The 16466-nt window shown below is 36.9% G+C and overlaps 1 protein-coding gene across 3 annotated transcripts in view; it reads right to left on the reverse strand.

The window, feature by feature from the left end:
- Positions 1-16466, reverse strand: part of GRM5 (glutamate metabotropic receptor 5) — a 573056-nt gene that overhangs the window by 65289 nt on the left and 491301 nt on the right. For all 3 annotated transcript variants that reach the window (XM_088017413.1, XM_088017412.1, XM_028091712.2), the window contains exons 5-6: positions 15509-15677; positions 9182-9308 (exon numbers count right to left, since the gene is read on the reverse strand). In XM_088017413.1, the coding sequence (XP_087873539.1) occupies positions 9182-9308; positions 15509-15677 (296 nt within the window). The remainder of the gene's footprint in view (positions 1-9181; positions 9309-15508; positions 15678-16466) is intronic.

The following is a 16466-nucleotide window of genomic DNA, read 5'->3' on the forward strand; positions in this document are numbered from 1 at the left end:
GCATTTTTTAAACTACATTTGTCATAAATTCACCTTCCTCAGATTGTACTGGTGTTTACGTAGCAAACTTAAGGAAAATCTAGAAAGTGTTTAGCGACCTGGGAATTCCATTGTTAAACAAAGTAGTCGCTTACACCTGGTCACCATTATGATGTTTGGTCTTTAGAAAAGGATAGTCCCCAGGCATCTAGGTGGCTCAGTTGGTTAAGGTCTGCCTTTGACTCATGAGTGTGCTCTCTCTCAAATAAATAAATAAATAAAGTCTTTAAAAAAAAGAAAGAAGAGGGTAGTTCCCATAATATCAGCTTTGTTAGAGAGGTGAATGTGAAACAGTGCTTCACTTGCCCCTGAATAGCTTTTGATATTGGAAAAAATATTTTCAGAAACATACATTCCGAGATATGACATGTAACATTCCTTAGCGTCTTTTCTTTCTGTTTGAAAATTCCTCTCCCTTTTACCTGGTTAACTTCTCATTCCACATTCGTTGATTCCACTTCCTTCCAGAAGGTACCACCAAACTGCCAAGACCTGGTTAATTTTCTCTTCTCAATGCTCCTTTAGTAATCATTATTTACTCTAATCCTAACACTTTCCTTTCTCCTTTTTTTTTTAAGATTTTATTGGTTTATTTGACAGGAAGAGAGATAGTGAGAGCTGGAATACAAGCAAGGGGAGCAGGAGAGAGAGAAGCAGGCTTCCTGCCGAGCAGGGAGCCCGATGCAGTTTTGATCCCAGAACCCTGGGATCATGACCTGAGCCAAAGGCCGACGTTTAACGACTGAGCCACCCAGGTGTCCCTTTCCTTCCTCCTTGGTTTCTTTCCTTTGTTTATTCATTTATTCTCTTATTTCCTCTTCTCTCTTATATTCTTTCAGTGGATGGACATTAAATCAATTTCTCCTATATGCTGGGCATACTTAATATATTACATTAAAATGGCCTTTTTATTAGTACATTTGTCTGCCCAGCCCTGGGATACTTGAGGGTAGGATCTGTGTCTCCATGACCACTGTGTGTCCCATTCCCAGTGTTATGTTTGCACCTACTTCGAACTATTTGCTCACGACTACTATAATGTGGCACTGGTGAACCCGGCATTATAGTTCCTTTATAGCATATGTCATAGGTTATCTCTTAATGCAATTACTTCTTTTTTTTTTAGTTTTTATTTTTTGACAGAGAGAGAGACAGTGAGAAAGGGAACACAAGCAGGGGGAGTGGGAGACAGAGAAGCAGGTCAACCCTCTTCTGTTAAGGACGTTTGATTCTAGGGGCACCTGGGTGGCTCAGTTCTTAAGCTTCTGCCTTTGGCTCAGGTCATGGTCCCGGGGTCCTGGGATCGAGCCCTGCATCGGGCTCCCTGCTCAGCGGGAGGCCTGCTTCTCCCTCTCCCACTCCCCCTGCTTGTGTTCCCTCTCTTGCTGTGTCTCTCTCTGTCAAATAAATAAATAAAATATTTTTAAAAAAGGACATTTGATTCTATATAAATGGAAATTTAGGCACCTTCCATTTACATCTCTATCAATAGTACTTTGCACTGTTGACAACACTGTAGAAACTTGATAAAAGAACTTCTGTTAAATGAATGATAGAATAACCAGCTGGTATAACATATGTTCCTATTCAAATTACTACCTAACCTAGAAGCCAAGAAATTAGAGGTCACCATTTATGAAAACCTGTTCTGTGTTTAATATTAACAGGAACTATTTATTATAATCATAATGATAAAAATAAACCAATTTCTCAGCTAAACTCATAACAGATCTCTCCTAGAGAATCAGAAGCAAATAATATTTAATACATGGCAAGGATTTTTTTACCCCTTTCCTCATCCAAATTAAATTGTAACAAACAGGCAGCATATTTTAAGCACATTTGAAATGAAAATATCACAGCAATTTTGAGATAATTAACGTGACCAGCTTGAAAGCTGAATTTTTTTCTTTTCTATAATTTCTGGATAATATGGGACTCCAAAATGTGATGGTGGAGAAAGGAAGGTGATGTAGCATAAAACAGTAAAATCACAGTACTTAGGCTTGATTTTCCACTAGTTTTGTCAATTAGTCACTAGTTTGAACAGTTCACAGAATCTTCTTGGTCTTAATTAATTCAATTATAAAATAGCAATATCTACCTTGTAGGATTCAAAAGGATAATGCTTAAGATAGTTGTAATTATTGGTAATGAAAATCAATCTTCCCTATATTTTTAAAAATGTACTTATTTATTAAAAGGCAAAAAAAAGTCCCAAGGAAAGGGGACAAACTGAGGAACACAAATGAAGTAATTATTTTAAGAAGAGAGTAGCTGAAATGCCAGAGTTATAAATCTTGAGTAGTTAGTCCCCTTGGAGCTCATCCTCCAATCCCTCCCAGGTTCCCACCAACTCCCTTTTATTTGACTCTCTTCTCCTTTTCTCCCTTAATGAAGATACAAAGGTTCCCATCTCCGAACCAATTAGGTAACTCAGGGAACCAAAGAAACTTCCAAAAGAATGTTCCTATTGACATTAAAATGTTGATATGCCCTGCCTTCCTTCTATTTTACAGCTCTGCGTTGAAAATAAATAGGATACATTTCCTTATAAGTGAAAAGCAGGAAATCGTTATAAATTCCTGTCATAAAGCTTCTCATTGAGTTACTTTCTGGAAAGTCATTTTGTTTTTGCTTTTTCCTTTCAATTAGTTTGTTTGAAGGTTGCCAGACTTGGCAGATCCACCTGAAAGGGTTTCCCGTGGCTTTGGCTTTAGACAGAGGAGCCAAAGATCTGTTACTTTTAACCAATCCCAAATTCTTTGAGAGAAACAAATTAAAGATTCTTTCTAGGACAGTTTTTGCATTTATCTGGTGGGGAATGGTGTGCAATGAAAAAGTTGTCTTGGCAGAAGATTTTAAGGAATTCTCTGAATACTGAACCCCAATTGTTGCTTTACACTAGTTTTCCCTCCTTCCTTGATCAAACCAGACTGCATTGGCACTCTTCTCTCAGGGAAACAATTACCTTCTTTTGTTTTTAATTCCTAATCAGATCTTTCTGTTGATCTTTTTTCCCCACCACATCATCATAGTCCAAACCATAGATTCACATTGTGATTTGCAAAATTTCATTACTGTGGTTTTTCTCTTATCCTCCTTTTAAAATCCCCACTTTAATCTTCATTTTTAAATTGTATCTTTCAGTATTCAATATATGAATAGCTCAAATAGTATGAAATATTTTAAGTTCTAAAGATTGTAAACATTCAGGGAATTACAGAACAAACATAAAAAATCCAGACTTAACAAATCACGATATTTTGCCATAATTGTTTCAAATTACACACACACAGCTTATGGAAAAAATTGAAACCTCTTTTGTAACTCCCATCTGACTCCCTCCCTTCTCTCTCTCCAGATGAAACCACTGTTCTAAAATCATGTTTTTAAACAATATTCACTCTTTACATTGTGACTATTTGAATGATATTTATAGAGCAGTCCACCATGATGTGTTAACTTCCTTATTCAGTTTTTGGACATTAGTGGAGATGGTAATTGCCTTGTTCCAAACTATTTTTTCCACTAGAATGTAAACATCATAAAGGCAGAAAATTTTATGTTTTAGTCATGGAGATATTTTCAGCCCTTAGAACATTGCCTGGGGCAGAGGTATATATTTGTCGAACAAATGACTAAATGATTCAATAATGATTTTTAATTTCCCTTAGAATAAACTTCAAAATATTTACCATGGCTGACAAAGCCCTCCAAGAGTTGGCTTCTGCTTAGCTTGTCTGTCTTATTCCCTCTACCCCAAAATCTCTGTTCCTCCTCAGTTCTTATATTCTATGCTCCAAACACTCTTCTCTCTCATTTTAGTTTGGTCAACTTCCACCTTTCCTTTAATTCTTGCATGTCCAGTGTTCATGGAAGAAGCAAACTTAAAACTCATCTAAGTTGCTTCCACTGATATAGGATCCTATGCCCTTGGGTGCTCTAACACTCAACATCTCACTATTCTCCATCAATATTTAGGATGATCATCTCTTTGAGGGCAGGGATCCCAATTATCTTATTCCCTGCTAACATAGACATCTGAAGAGTGTTAGACAAAGAATAATGACTTGCTGTCTCAATGAAAATAAGTTGGATTAGGGACATTGTCTGTGTTCTGTCCTCCCTCATCCTCCATTTTTAAATCTCCTTTTTTTTCTTCTTCCTGGTTTCCATACCAGATTCTCTTTCTCTCTTAATTCCTGGTTCCTGCCAATTTATGATAGCTATTAAGAATATGGCTAGCTTAAAATTTATTTTAATAGCCTTATTGATGGAAATATGTTCTCATAACATAATCCAATATTATATGCATATATGTTTACACACACATATGTATATATGTGTATGAAAAAGTCACCCACAATCCCAGCACTCACAAACATCTTTTCCTACCAGTGAGTCATCTTCATTTCAGTCATCTATCATATGAATATATACAAATATACAGATATATGGATAAATATATAGGTAGACATTAATGTCAGTTGATTGCTACCTCTAGTTGTTTTTCTAAACAATTATTCACCTGATAGTAGGCCCAGATCTCTTGACCATGCTACCATTCTTACAGAATTGTGTTGGGATTAAATAAATTAATATTTGTAAGATGCTTCAAACAGTTCCTGACATGTAGAAAGCATAATGTATGTGGTAGTTGTTATCTATTATCTCAGTGAGGGCACTGACCCAGAGGAGGGGACCTGAGCTGTCATGTTATAGGGTTGCAGTAGGGTAACTATAAGCCAAGTGGGTGAAAGGAAGACTTAAAAAAAATATATTCCCTGAACCTAGCCCCAGGCATCTCTGTGGTGGCTTTGGAAGAGCTAAAGCCATCAGAACAATCTTCTGGCTAGAGAGCAGCCCCAAGTGATCTGTTAGTTTGAATCAGAGTCAGTGAGATAGGGTTGCAAACAGCTATAGGCTCCTTGGAAAAATGCCGTAGATCTCAATTAAAGGTTAAACTTCACATAATATCAATGGGAAGACCTTTCTAAGTTTGGCATTTATTGTCACCACTTCTCCTCCCCTACTCCCACATACATGCCCACTCACATGTTTGCATGTAGCCAAAGGAAAAGTATTTCATTCTTCTGCTTGAAAACCTCCACTGGCCCTACACTGTCTACAGGATAAAGTCCAAACTCTTTAGTTAAAGGCTGTCTTCACAGGATGGCCCTAATACATACTTTCATCTTCATTTCTTACACTCCCCATAATTTACCTGCTGGTTGACATACAGAGAATGAGTACCTGCTCTGTGCCAGGCATCATGTCAGATGCTGGGAATGCAAATATGATTTAGATAGAGTTACATCCTTGAGAAACTAATGATTCAGTAGGAGAGGAAGATAAAGGCCATTAAAATACAGTTTGAAAACTGATGTAAAGAGGGAAGCAGAATTTGCTTTAGAAATACAGAATAAGGAGCTTCTCAGTCTGAGTACCTCAACAAAGATTTCATAGAGAAGGTCACATTTGAACGGAGTAAGAAAGGATGAGTCAGAGTTACTCAAGTAAAGAGGAGTAAGTGCCTTCCAAGCAGAGAAGATAACACAGGTATGGACATGGAGGAATAAAATGGCATTGTGTGTAGATAATGTATTATAAACACCCCTTGATGCTAGAAGGTAAAATGAGAGTTGTCAAGTGGTAGTGATTGAAACTAGAAAGATTTAATTCTAGGAGGGCGGGGATGAGAGGGAATTTTGTGTGCCATGTTGAAGAACTTGGACTATATCCAGTAGAGATACGAAAACCCTGGCAAGTGTTGGGCATTGAAGCAAAAGGGACAAAATTGTATTTTGGATACATATCCAGCAGCAAGATGAAAAGTAGACTTAGAGGTATGTGGCATACATTTGGGAATAGGGAAATACACTGGGAAATTACCACAATGTTCAAATGTGAGATGATGAGAACCTAGTCTAGGGAAGAGTTGTACAAATAGAGAGGAGTGGAAGGAATAAGAACATTTAGCAATTCAAAGAGCTAGGCTTGACAAGTGACTGGATATGGGTGGCCAGGCATAGAGAAGCGTCTAAGATGGCTCACTTCATTTTGGTTGAGGCATTGAGGAGAAATGTGGTGTCATTCAAAGCCTTGATGTTGCACACTCTTTCTAATATGAACTTCTTCACTTTTTTAAAAGTGAGCTGAAGATTATGTCTCAAGATTAAACTTTCTTGAATTCTCCATGTTAAGGATGCCCTCCTTCATTCTTCCATAATACTTTGTTCTTTCCTTAACTACCCGCAGCACTTAGTACACTGTGTCATTACTGTTTATATGCTTTTATCCCACTAGATTATAAGTTTCTTGAAAACTTTGACTATATTTTGTATTTCCAGTTCCTATTACATTTTCTTGCTCAAACTGAGGAGCTTGTTAAACTAATTCATACTTCATTTGGTGAATTAATTAATCCATACTTGAAAATCACCAAGACAACTGATCTTGTCTAAAACCAAACTATTGATCTTTATCAAATAATGCATTTATTTCTTCAGTCTTCAAGGCAGAAAATTTGGTACCCTTACATAATATCTACTGCAGCCAAATGCCCTATTATTTCTACTTCAAAAGTGTATCTCAAATCTTCCAATGCACTACTTAGTCTAGGACGCCAAGAACTCCTGCCTGCAGTAGCAACCTGCAGTAACCACCCAACCTGTGTCCCTTCTCCTACATTCCATCCCTCTCCAAATTATTCTCCTGTACAGTTACCATAATATATTTTTGAAAACATACATCCAATCATGTTGGGTTTTCTACTACACTCCCGGCAATGGTTTCTCATTATACTTCAAACCAAACACTCAAATTGTGACCATGTTCTATAAGGTTATATATGATCTAGTTCCTGCTACCTTTCTGATTTTCCCATTTGCTTACCCATATACAGACCTTATATGTGCTTTTCCCTCAACCAGAAATGCCCTTCTCACCACTCTTAGCTAGCTATTTCTGTTTATCATTTAGGCCTCAACTAATTTTCACATCTTCAAAGAGAACTTTTATAACTACAAATTTAAATTATGTCTTCCCTAATATTTTCAATTCTTTATTCTTGTTCTTTTATTTCATATTAAACACAATTTGTCTGTGTGTGTGTGTGGGGGGATGTGCACGTGCTGTAGCTCATCCATTCAACTAAGTTTATTGAAGGCTTTATGTTCAGCACTGAGTTGGCTCTGGGGATACCAGGATGTATGAGTGTCAGAAAGCTTATGGTCTGATGGTAAAAACAGGACTCAAATACTATTAGAAGGCACTTGGATGTTTTATTAATTTTTTTAAAGGAAGTCTTCCATATAAATACCAATCACTGAAACAAAGTCTTAATGTGAGCTGGTCTCAAAAGGTCCAGGATCACAGGATTTATAGAACCAGGCATTTGAAATTGCTAACACAACTACCTTGAGTAATCTCTCATCCTATGAGGGATGGCATCTAACACTGATTTTTATAATCTTCTAACCTCTAGGAGTTTTATACTAAATCTATGGTAATTGTAAAACCACTAGATGACCTGACATCCCACATGGTGGGCCCTCTGCCTGGACTGTTTTTTCTCTTATTTTCCTTGAAAACCAAGTTGTCTAGGTCCTTTCCTCATATTCCATGTCCACAAATCTGCCTTTTATTATATTGTACTAATATTCTTACTTTTTTGCCTCCATTATTAACTTCTTTTTATTAAGATTTATTTATTTATTTTAGGGGGGAGGGGCAGAGGAAGAAGGAGAGAGACAATCCTTAATCAGATTCCCCACTGAGCGTGGAACCTGTTGTAGGCCCTAGTCCAAGGACCCTGAGATCACAAACTGAGCCAAAATCAAGAGTCAGCTGCTTAACTGACTGAGCCACCCAGACACTCCTTTTATTAACTTCCTTTTTTTAAATTTAATTTTATTTATTTTTTTATTATGTTATGTTAATCATCATACATTACATCATTAGTTTTTGATGTAGTGTTCCATGATTCATTGTTTGCATATAACACTCAGTGCTCCATTCAATACGTGCCCTCTTTAATATCCATCCCCCACCCCCTCCCCTCTAGAACCCTCAGTTGGTTTCTCAGAGTCCATAGTCTTTCATGGTTCGTCTCCTCCTCCGATTTCCCCCCTTCAATTTCTTAAAAATATTTATTTATTTATTTTAGGGGGGAGGGGCAGAGGAAGAGGGAGAGAGAGAACTCCCCACTGAGTGTGGAACACGACATGGGGCTTGGTCCAAGGACCCTGAGATTACAACCTCAGCCAAAATCAAGAGTCAGCCGCTAACTGACTGAGCCATCCAGACACCCCCTTATTAACTTCTTTAAGATAGATGTTGCATATTTATTTCTATATCTTTATTTCAATGGTAGGAAAATAGACATGTAGTATATGCATTTAATAAATGTTTACTGAATAAATTGGAAGAAAAGATGAAAGGTATTATATTCTGTTTTTATACTGTAAAAATTAGAAATAGCTATGAAATATAATCTTGAGAACACAATGACATATTCCTTTACATGTTTGGGAGAAAAAAAGAACCCAAACCAAAACAACACAAAAGCCAAACAAACAAAACAAACAACAACAGCAAAAACAAAAACCCAAGCAGAGATGAGTTTTACCCTGTGCTAACATTATTCGAAAACTCATTAGTTAGAGCTTCGTGGTTTAGACTAAGGAAAAGTACTAAGAGTAGCAAAGTTTTAGACCAACTTCCACCCAAATCTGTGCTACTTTTTTTGATCTTGGATATGTCATGACATATTTTAGCCTTTTCCTGGCAAACAGCTCTCTCTCTCCCCGCCTCAAATGATGGTTAACTGGGGCCCTGCTTAGGACCTTCTGGGAATATTCTGAGGATGGGCTGAAAAACCCAGTAGAAAACCTGGGAATTCTGATCTGCTTTGGGGGTGAGGGTGGGAATATTGACCAATCTCTCCCTGTGATGTAAAGATTTTCGTGATCAGCCCAGACATTGGGAAGGCTTCTGTCCCTAAGGGAATTATTTGTCACATGAACAGGACCACCAAGATGAGAAATACTTGGAGAAGTGACCCCCTCCACCCATATCTGTGTCCTTTTGCAGTTGATTTTTGAGGCATGTACCCCAGCTGACATTGTGATACATATACCTGTCAGGTCATCAGTGGGCCACGACCCCAGCTGACACGCCTTGCAGGTGTACTCATCAAAGACATACTCATTCTCTTTACAGGGTGTACAGGTCCAACAACAGCTGACTTCTCCCTTCCGGATCACCTAAGGTAAATATTTAAAATTTTCATTATTTTTTGTATAGATGAAAATCCAGCAATCTATTATACAAATATGCTCTTTTGAAAAACAGAAATTGCTTTCACATAAATTATTCCAAGTGTTATCAGATAGGCAGTATATATATTAATATTCTCATTTTATAATCACAGAAACTGAAGCTGAGTTTCAGTGATCAGTCTACATCATAAAATTCGTTGGTCCCTCTCACAGGGTCTGGAATTATTTTTTACTTTAATTTTTTTAAAGGTTTTATTTATTTATTTGAGAGAGAGAGAGAATGAGAGATAGAGAGCATGAGAGGGAAGAGGGTCAGAGGGAGAAGCAGACTCCCTGCTGAGCAGAGACCCGGATGTGGGACTCGATCCCAGGACTCCAGGGTCATGACCTGAGCCGAAGGCAGTCGCTTAACCAACTGAGCCACCCAGGCACCCAGGGTCTGGAATTAAATTAAATGCAAGTCTTTGGATACTTAGTTTTAGATATCTATATTTAATTAAGTGCCTGTGTTTGTGCTTATATATAAATACATTCATTTACATATGTATATATGTAACGGTGAATTTTCCCCAGAGTCTGTGTCTGTCTTTCTCTAAAATTAAGAACTTTTACCCTTTGAATTTACCTTTGCTTCCCTCCACTAGCTGAATAATTTTTAGCAAAAAACATCATATACCTGCTACAGTTCAAAACTCTACCCATATTGATCAAAAAATCACTAGGAATTTCTACTGAGTTAAGAGGTAGAACATGATTTTTTTTTTTTTCTGGAGTTCATCTCTTGGTCTCTGTTTCTACTCAAAATCTGGTTCAATAACTCACAGCTCATTCTCTCCTATTCTAGTAGCTTTGATTTGCTTGGGATGACGGTGGATAAGGTCACTGAGACTGTTATATACCCCTTCATCTGTTAGATTTTTTTAAAGCAATGGAAAATAATTGAAATAATTTAACAGTTGAAGGAGTCCCAGATGTTATTCTTTAGAAATGGATGTCTTTTATTTTTTTCCACCACTGGTGCATGAATAACCTCTGTGGAATAGAGACAGCATTCATTAAACATTTCTATAAATAATTAACACTGTGATTAATCACCAGTGATAACAAAAGACACAGTGATGATTACACCATATACTCCTTGTCCTCCATGCTCACTCTCTAACTGACCTTCTATAGTAACAATGTCTAGATATTGATAGCCATATACAAGTGTAATCTGGCACGTCTTTCTTTGTATTTTCTATCCCTTTTGCTGGCTCTTGACACTGCAACCACACAAGGAGAAAATGATGACAAAATGGTCTGAGGGTCTGAATCGTCCTTTCCTTAAAATAACCAGATAAGTGAGGCAGAGTTGCTAATTAGACCTGTTTAATCTACCTAAAGTATTCTTCATAATAATACTACTTATTGGCTGTTTTCTGCGTGCCAGGCCGTATGCTGTTATCTCTTTAAAACATGAAAGTGGCTCTGTTGAAGGTGGCTGGTTTTTTTTGGTTCTGTTTTTTTAAAGGGGAGAGAACTGAGGTGTAGTGAGCTTACATAACATGTATGGATAAATGAAGTCTCAAACAATAACCTTTGGACTTCAAGGCTAATGCTCATAAATGCAGAGCCTTATTAGTCTATATAAAGGTAGAGTTCAGGGGCAGGTGGGGGGATGGGGGAAATAGGTGATGGGGATGAAGAAGGGCACTTGTCGTGATGAGCATCGGGTGACGTATGGAAGTGCTGGATCACTATATTGCATACCTGAAACTAATATAACACTCTATGTATAACTAACTGGAATTAAAATAAAACTTAAAAACAATAAAGATAGTGTTCATGATATTTTGAAAGATGTAGTAGAAAGAGTTCTGGCCTTGAGAATCAGAGGCACCAGGGTTCTAGTCTTTCTTGTAGCCACTAAATAAATTGTGCAGCTTTGAACAGTCCCCCAGCTGATCCCAAGACCAATGCTTTTTAAATAATATCTAGATTTATTGGCTTTCCTGAGGATTAAATAAAATATCACACTGATTTGTAAACTGTAGGACACTCTAAAAATGTTGTGTTTTATTAGTAATATGCATATAAATATTTATATAGAGAAATAAATTTGATCTTAAGGTAATTTCAACCACACTTGGTAAAACTATTGTTGGAGAATTACTAGATTTTGTAATGCAAGCAAGCATTTGAAATACTGAAGGAGGGGTGCCTGGGTGGCTCAGTTGGTTAAGCGGCTGCCTTCGGCTCAGGTCATGGTCCCAGGGTCCTGGGATCGAGACCCGCATCGGGCTCCCTGCTCGGTGGGGAGCCTGCTTCCTCTCCCTCTGCCTGCCTCTCTGCCTACTTGTTTTCTCTCTGTATCTCTGCCAAATGAATAGATAAAATCTTTAAAAAAAAAAAATACTGAAGGATTCTCTTTCTTAGCAGTGCATGGTAAACAAAAGCAGTTGCATTTTTCCTTCTAAAAACATGTTCACTCCCATGCTTTAGTTTGCACTGGTGTGTAAATTTCAGGTTTTTTTTTCTTTTTTTACCAAAATAAGATCCTTTCCTTTTCCAAGAATAATTCCAGTATTATAGTCTTTTTAAAAAATCTGGTGACAGCTCGATATGTCTGCTTCTGATCATTTAGAATTGATTTTTTTTTACTTTTTTAATTTGAGATATATATATATGTTCTGTTTCATATTCATTTTGAGTATAAGAGGTAGTGATAATTCTGTTACATAGTGATTCCCATTCTTTTTGAAGACCCTGGAAGTAGTCATGCTTTCTTTATGAATAACAATATGTAACACATTTGAACCTTTGCCAGACCAAGTGTACTTCTATGGACACTAAGTTAATAAATCGGAAAAATGGCATGAGGTGTTGACATCTTTAATGAAATTGCTCAGTGACATCTTTAAGCCATATTAAGAAAATGTTGTCATTTGCATATTTAATGGAGTGAAATGATATATGGTTAGGAAAATAAAATTTGGGATGAAAAAAGACTAAATAAACATTACAGATTAACTAGTATTAAAAATATGATACTAGGGAGTCAAATTCTTCCATCGTGGAAGTTACTCCCAGTAGAATGGGGTGGAAAAGGATATATAAAAAAATCTCTCAAATCAGCCATTCAGCATTTTGAAGTTACAGGTTCAAATTGTCTTGCTGTGAAATGTCAAAACAAATAACGTCCATGTGGTAGCTTACAAAGGCTTATCTTTCTACAGGAGGAAATGGAAATTATGAACAATCAGTATTCTGAGTGAGTCTAAAAAGAATTTCACACACAGAGTCTAATTGCAAGATGACTGGACAAGATGCAGACTGTCACTGAATATTAAGGGTTAGCAAACTTTTTCTGCAAAGGACCAGATAGTATTTTTGGCTTTGTGGGCCAGACTGTCTCTCCTGCAACTCAACTCTTCAACTCTATTTATTATAGCATGAAAGCAGGCATAGACAATACAGAAACAAATTAGCATGGTGTACTTCAATAAAACTTTATTTTTTAAAAGATTTATTTATTTATTTGAAAGAGAGAGAGAGCGCGCGCATGCACACACATGAGTGAGGGGAGGGACAAAGGGAGAGAGAGAGAGAATCTCAAGCAGACTACCCACTGAGCATGGAGCCTGATGTGGGCTTGATCCCAGGACCCTGAGATCAGATCTAAGCTGAAATCAAGAGTCAGACACTTAACCGACTGAGCCACCCAGGACCCCCTCAATAAAAATTTATTTACAAAACCAGGCAGCAGACTGGATTTGGCACATGGGCTGTGGTTTACTAACCCTTGTTGTATACCATAACAAAACATACAGAAATTTTTAGCTACTCCACAAGCTACTGTGCCATTTAGCAGATATTAATAAATTTATATTTATCTTTATTTACTTTGTCTTTCTTCTTTCTGGTCTTATGCTTACCAAATCTTCAGAATTACCCCTTGAAGATTTTAGAATTAATACTGAATTATTTCAGTTTCATTTGTAATCACCAGTGAATGAATACCTCAAATGTTCCAAACAGAGTAAATACGAGGTTGATTGAAAAGACCAAGGTAAACTGCTCCAGGTGTATACAGTGCTTGAAATGTGGTACTGTAGTATTTCAATAACTATTTGATGAATAAATTATTTTGATATCGTTTTTCTTCCCCTAAGGCATTATACCCCAATAACTAAACTTCTTTCTATTTTTATTATATCCTCATTCTTTCTTTCATGACTTTTTATTTCCTCTAAGTGTGGCCAGAACTTACTTAGCCTAAAAGTAACTTTTCAATGTCCTCAAACTACCAGGACTGCCCCTTACCTGCTTTTCACCACACACTTCTTGCTGCTCTGTTATCCTTCTATCCTTTTTAATCTCCAAGTTCTGTTTCCAGAAGGCCCCAGATGAAGGGCTAACCACAATTTTCCTGTCTTTCCCTCAGTTCTTGTCTTCCTTGACCTCTCTCTTCCACTGAACACCACCTTACATGACCGTGTGCTCTCTGGTTCTATCTCCCTCTAAACCTGTTGTTCCTCACTCTACCTTTTCTTCTTCCTTTATGCTTTCAATGCAGATCTTCAATATCTATTTTTGGTCTACATTTATTTTCTCTGTATACTTTCAGGTTCAGTGACTGATCTACTCAAACAGCTCCAATTTCAGCTCTATTCAATTAACTTCTAAATCTGTATCTTCAGCCTTATTACTCAGTGTTGTAGACCAGTGTTTTCTATCACTGCCTAGATATCTCAAAACCAACAGCCCACCAAACTAACCCACTGCCTTTCTCTAAAGCCATTCCCATTTTTCTATGCTTGACTATGACACTTTCTAGTTACTAAGAATTGAAATTGCAATAGATTGTCATAGACTTCTTTTTCTTCTCCAACCCTACATCCAGTTGGTAGCCAGGGCTCACTGAGTATACCTCTCTATATGATATTTCTCTTAAATATCTCCCCGCTCCCTCTCCATTCTCACTGTTTCTTCCATAATCCAGGGTTCTTGTCATCATTATCACAGTGTCCTTCTTACTTGTCTCTTCTTTCTCTATTCATGTTTCACAACTACTCGTACATCTCACCTACTATAGTCCACCTTATGTCAACATCTTTGTCAAGATTACTTTGACTCCTGGTTAATAAAAATTAAGTTCAACCTGCTTAGTTTGACATTCAAAACTCCCCACAAATGTGGCTTCAATCTATCATTTTGACTTTCTCTTTTATAATAACTATTTAAAGCAATGAACCCTAGATTATTCACTGTTATTCCAGAACAGTCTTCAATCAACTACTTCTGTATCTTGCCTATTACTGTTCCTTCTACATAAGTGATCATTTTCCCACATCTCTCTCTGAAATCATATCCATTCTTCATGGTTCAGTGTCTGATATTTTACTCAGAAGAAATCTCTCCCTTTATTTTATATGAACTTATATACATCTGTTTTTTTCTTTCTTTCTTAATGAAGTCATCGCATTTTATATGATGTTGCTTATTTGTGCCCATGATATTTTTCCTCATCTAGACTATATATCTTCTGGCAGTAAATGTGTGTTACTTATTTTTGCCCCATTGATATAAACTATTACATTAGTAGGAGCTTGATAAATATTTGTTAATTAGAAATTAATGTGGTTTCCAACTGTGAACTATTTATCCCCAAGAAGCAGGTCTTTAAAAGATTTACAAGAGTATAAAGGGTGTGGGCAAACAAGACTCATCAGCTGGTTCAATCAGTCCAATCACTAAGATTATTGTGGGTCATACTAGCAAAAGGAATTAATGAGAGAAAAGTAAAAAACAACAACAACAAAAACCCCACAAAACACAATTTCTGACATTAGAAGCTTATAATGTAAAAAGACAAATATCTAAATGTTTTAGAAATAGCCAATGATGAGGCACCTGGGTGGCCTAGTTGGTTGAGTGTCCAAATCTTGGTTTCTGCTCAGGTCATGATATCAGGGTTGTGAGACTGAACCTTGTGTCAGGCTGAATGCTCAGTGCAGAGTCTGCTTGGGATTCTTTCCCTCTTCCTCTGTTCCTCCAACCTGCCTCCACTGCATGTGCACACACATACATTCTCTCTCTCTCAAATAAATAAATCAATCTCTTTTTTTAAAAAAGAAATAGCCAATGATAGTGAACACTTTAATTTATGACAAAAATTTAAAAAAACATGGACTCCATTTTACCTTTATCTGGCCTTTCTCACATGGTTCACTGCACACGGATCTGATGATGTTGTTTTTCTTGGACCATACTTCATCATCATCCATTTTTAATTCTCCATTGTCCCAGCTTCCAACATTGATATAGTCAAAATAATCTTTTCCCATTTCCTTGAAATTCATTATTTCATACCTTAAGAACAAGAATATAATGATTATTTAGCTAAGGATATAAGTTTTCAGCTAAGGAAAAGCAATAGACTTCATTTCCCAAAAATGTATCTACTGTCATATTAGTGACACTGGAATTTTCCATGTCACTAAGCTTAGAATAGCAAAAAAGCCTGTTGGCTTCACTTTCTCTTGAGACTTTTTTTTTTTAAAACATCAAGCTTATACCTGAAATAGAAGATAATCCCATGTGAGAAGGTGACTTGACCTCAGCAGGATGAAAGACAGTTTTGAAATAACTTCAAGAAGTTTAAACAAGTACTACTGTTAGTCTTCTAAAAAAGATAGAAAGGTTTTTATCTCCACTTAAATAAAATGACAAAATTTTCCTTTACTAACCAAGTTAAGAAATTTGGAAACCTTTAATCTTGTCTTCGGCTTTAGGGAATGTGGGGATAATCTGGACCTGATCTTACCTTTTTTTTTCTTACCCTTTATCAATGGCTAAACTCATTGTATAAAAGATACTTTCAGGAATGATGTTTAAAATAAGTCTGAAAAGAATTTATGAGGCTGGAAGATGGCAGCAGAGTAGGAGGATCCTAGACTTGTCTTGTTCCTCAAGTACAACTAGATAACTATCAAATCATCCAAAATACCCTAGAAATCAACCTGAAGACTAGTAGAACAAACTCCACAACAGAGAAGAGGCCTCACTGAAGAAGGTAGGAAGTGTGGAGACTCAGTTTGAGAGAAACAGGTCATGGCTGCTGTGGTGGGGAGGGAGCCACGGTTGCAGAGAAGGGTGAAA

Source organism: Eumetopias jubatus, unplaced genomic scaffold (genome assembly GCF_037043125.1).
Source record: "Eumetopias jubatus isolate StellerSeaLion01/CBP00866 unplaced genomic scaffold, mEumJub1_p1.0 scaffold_13, whole genome shotgun sequence".
Lineage (NCBI taxonomy): Eukaryota > Metazoa > Chordata > Mammalia > Carnivora > Otariidae > Eumetopias > Eumetopias jubatus.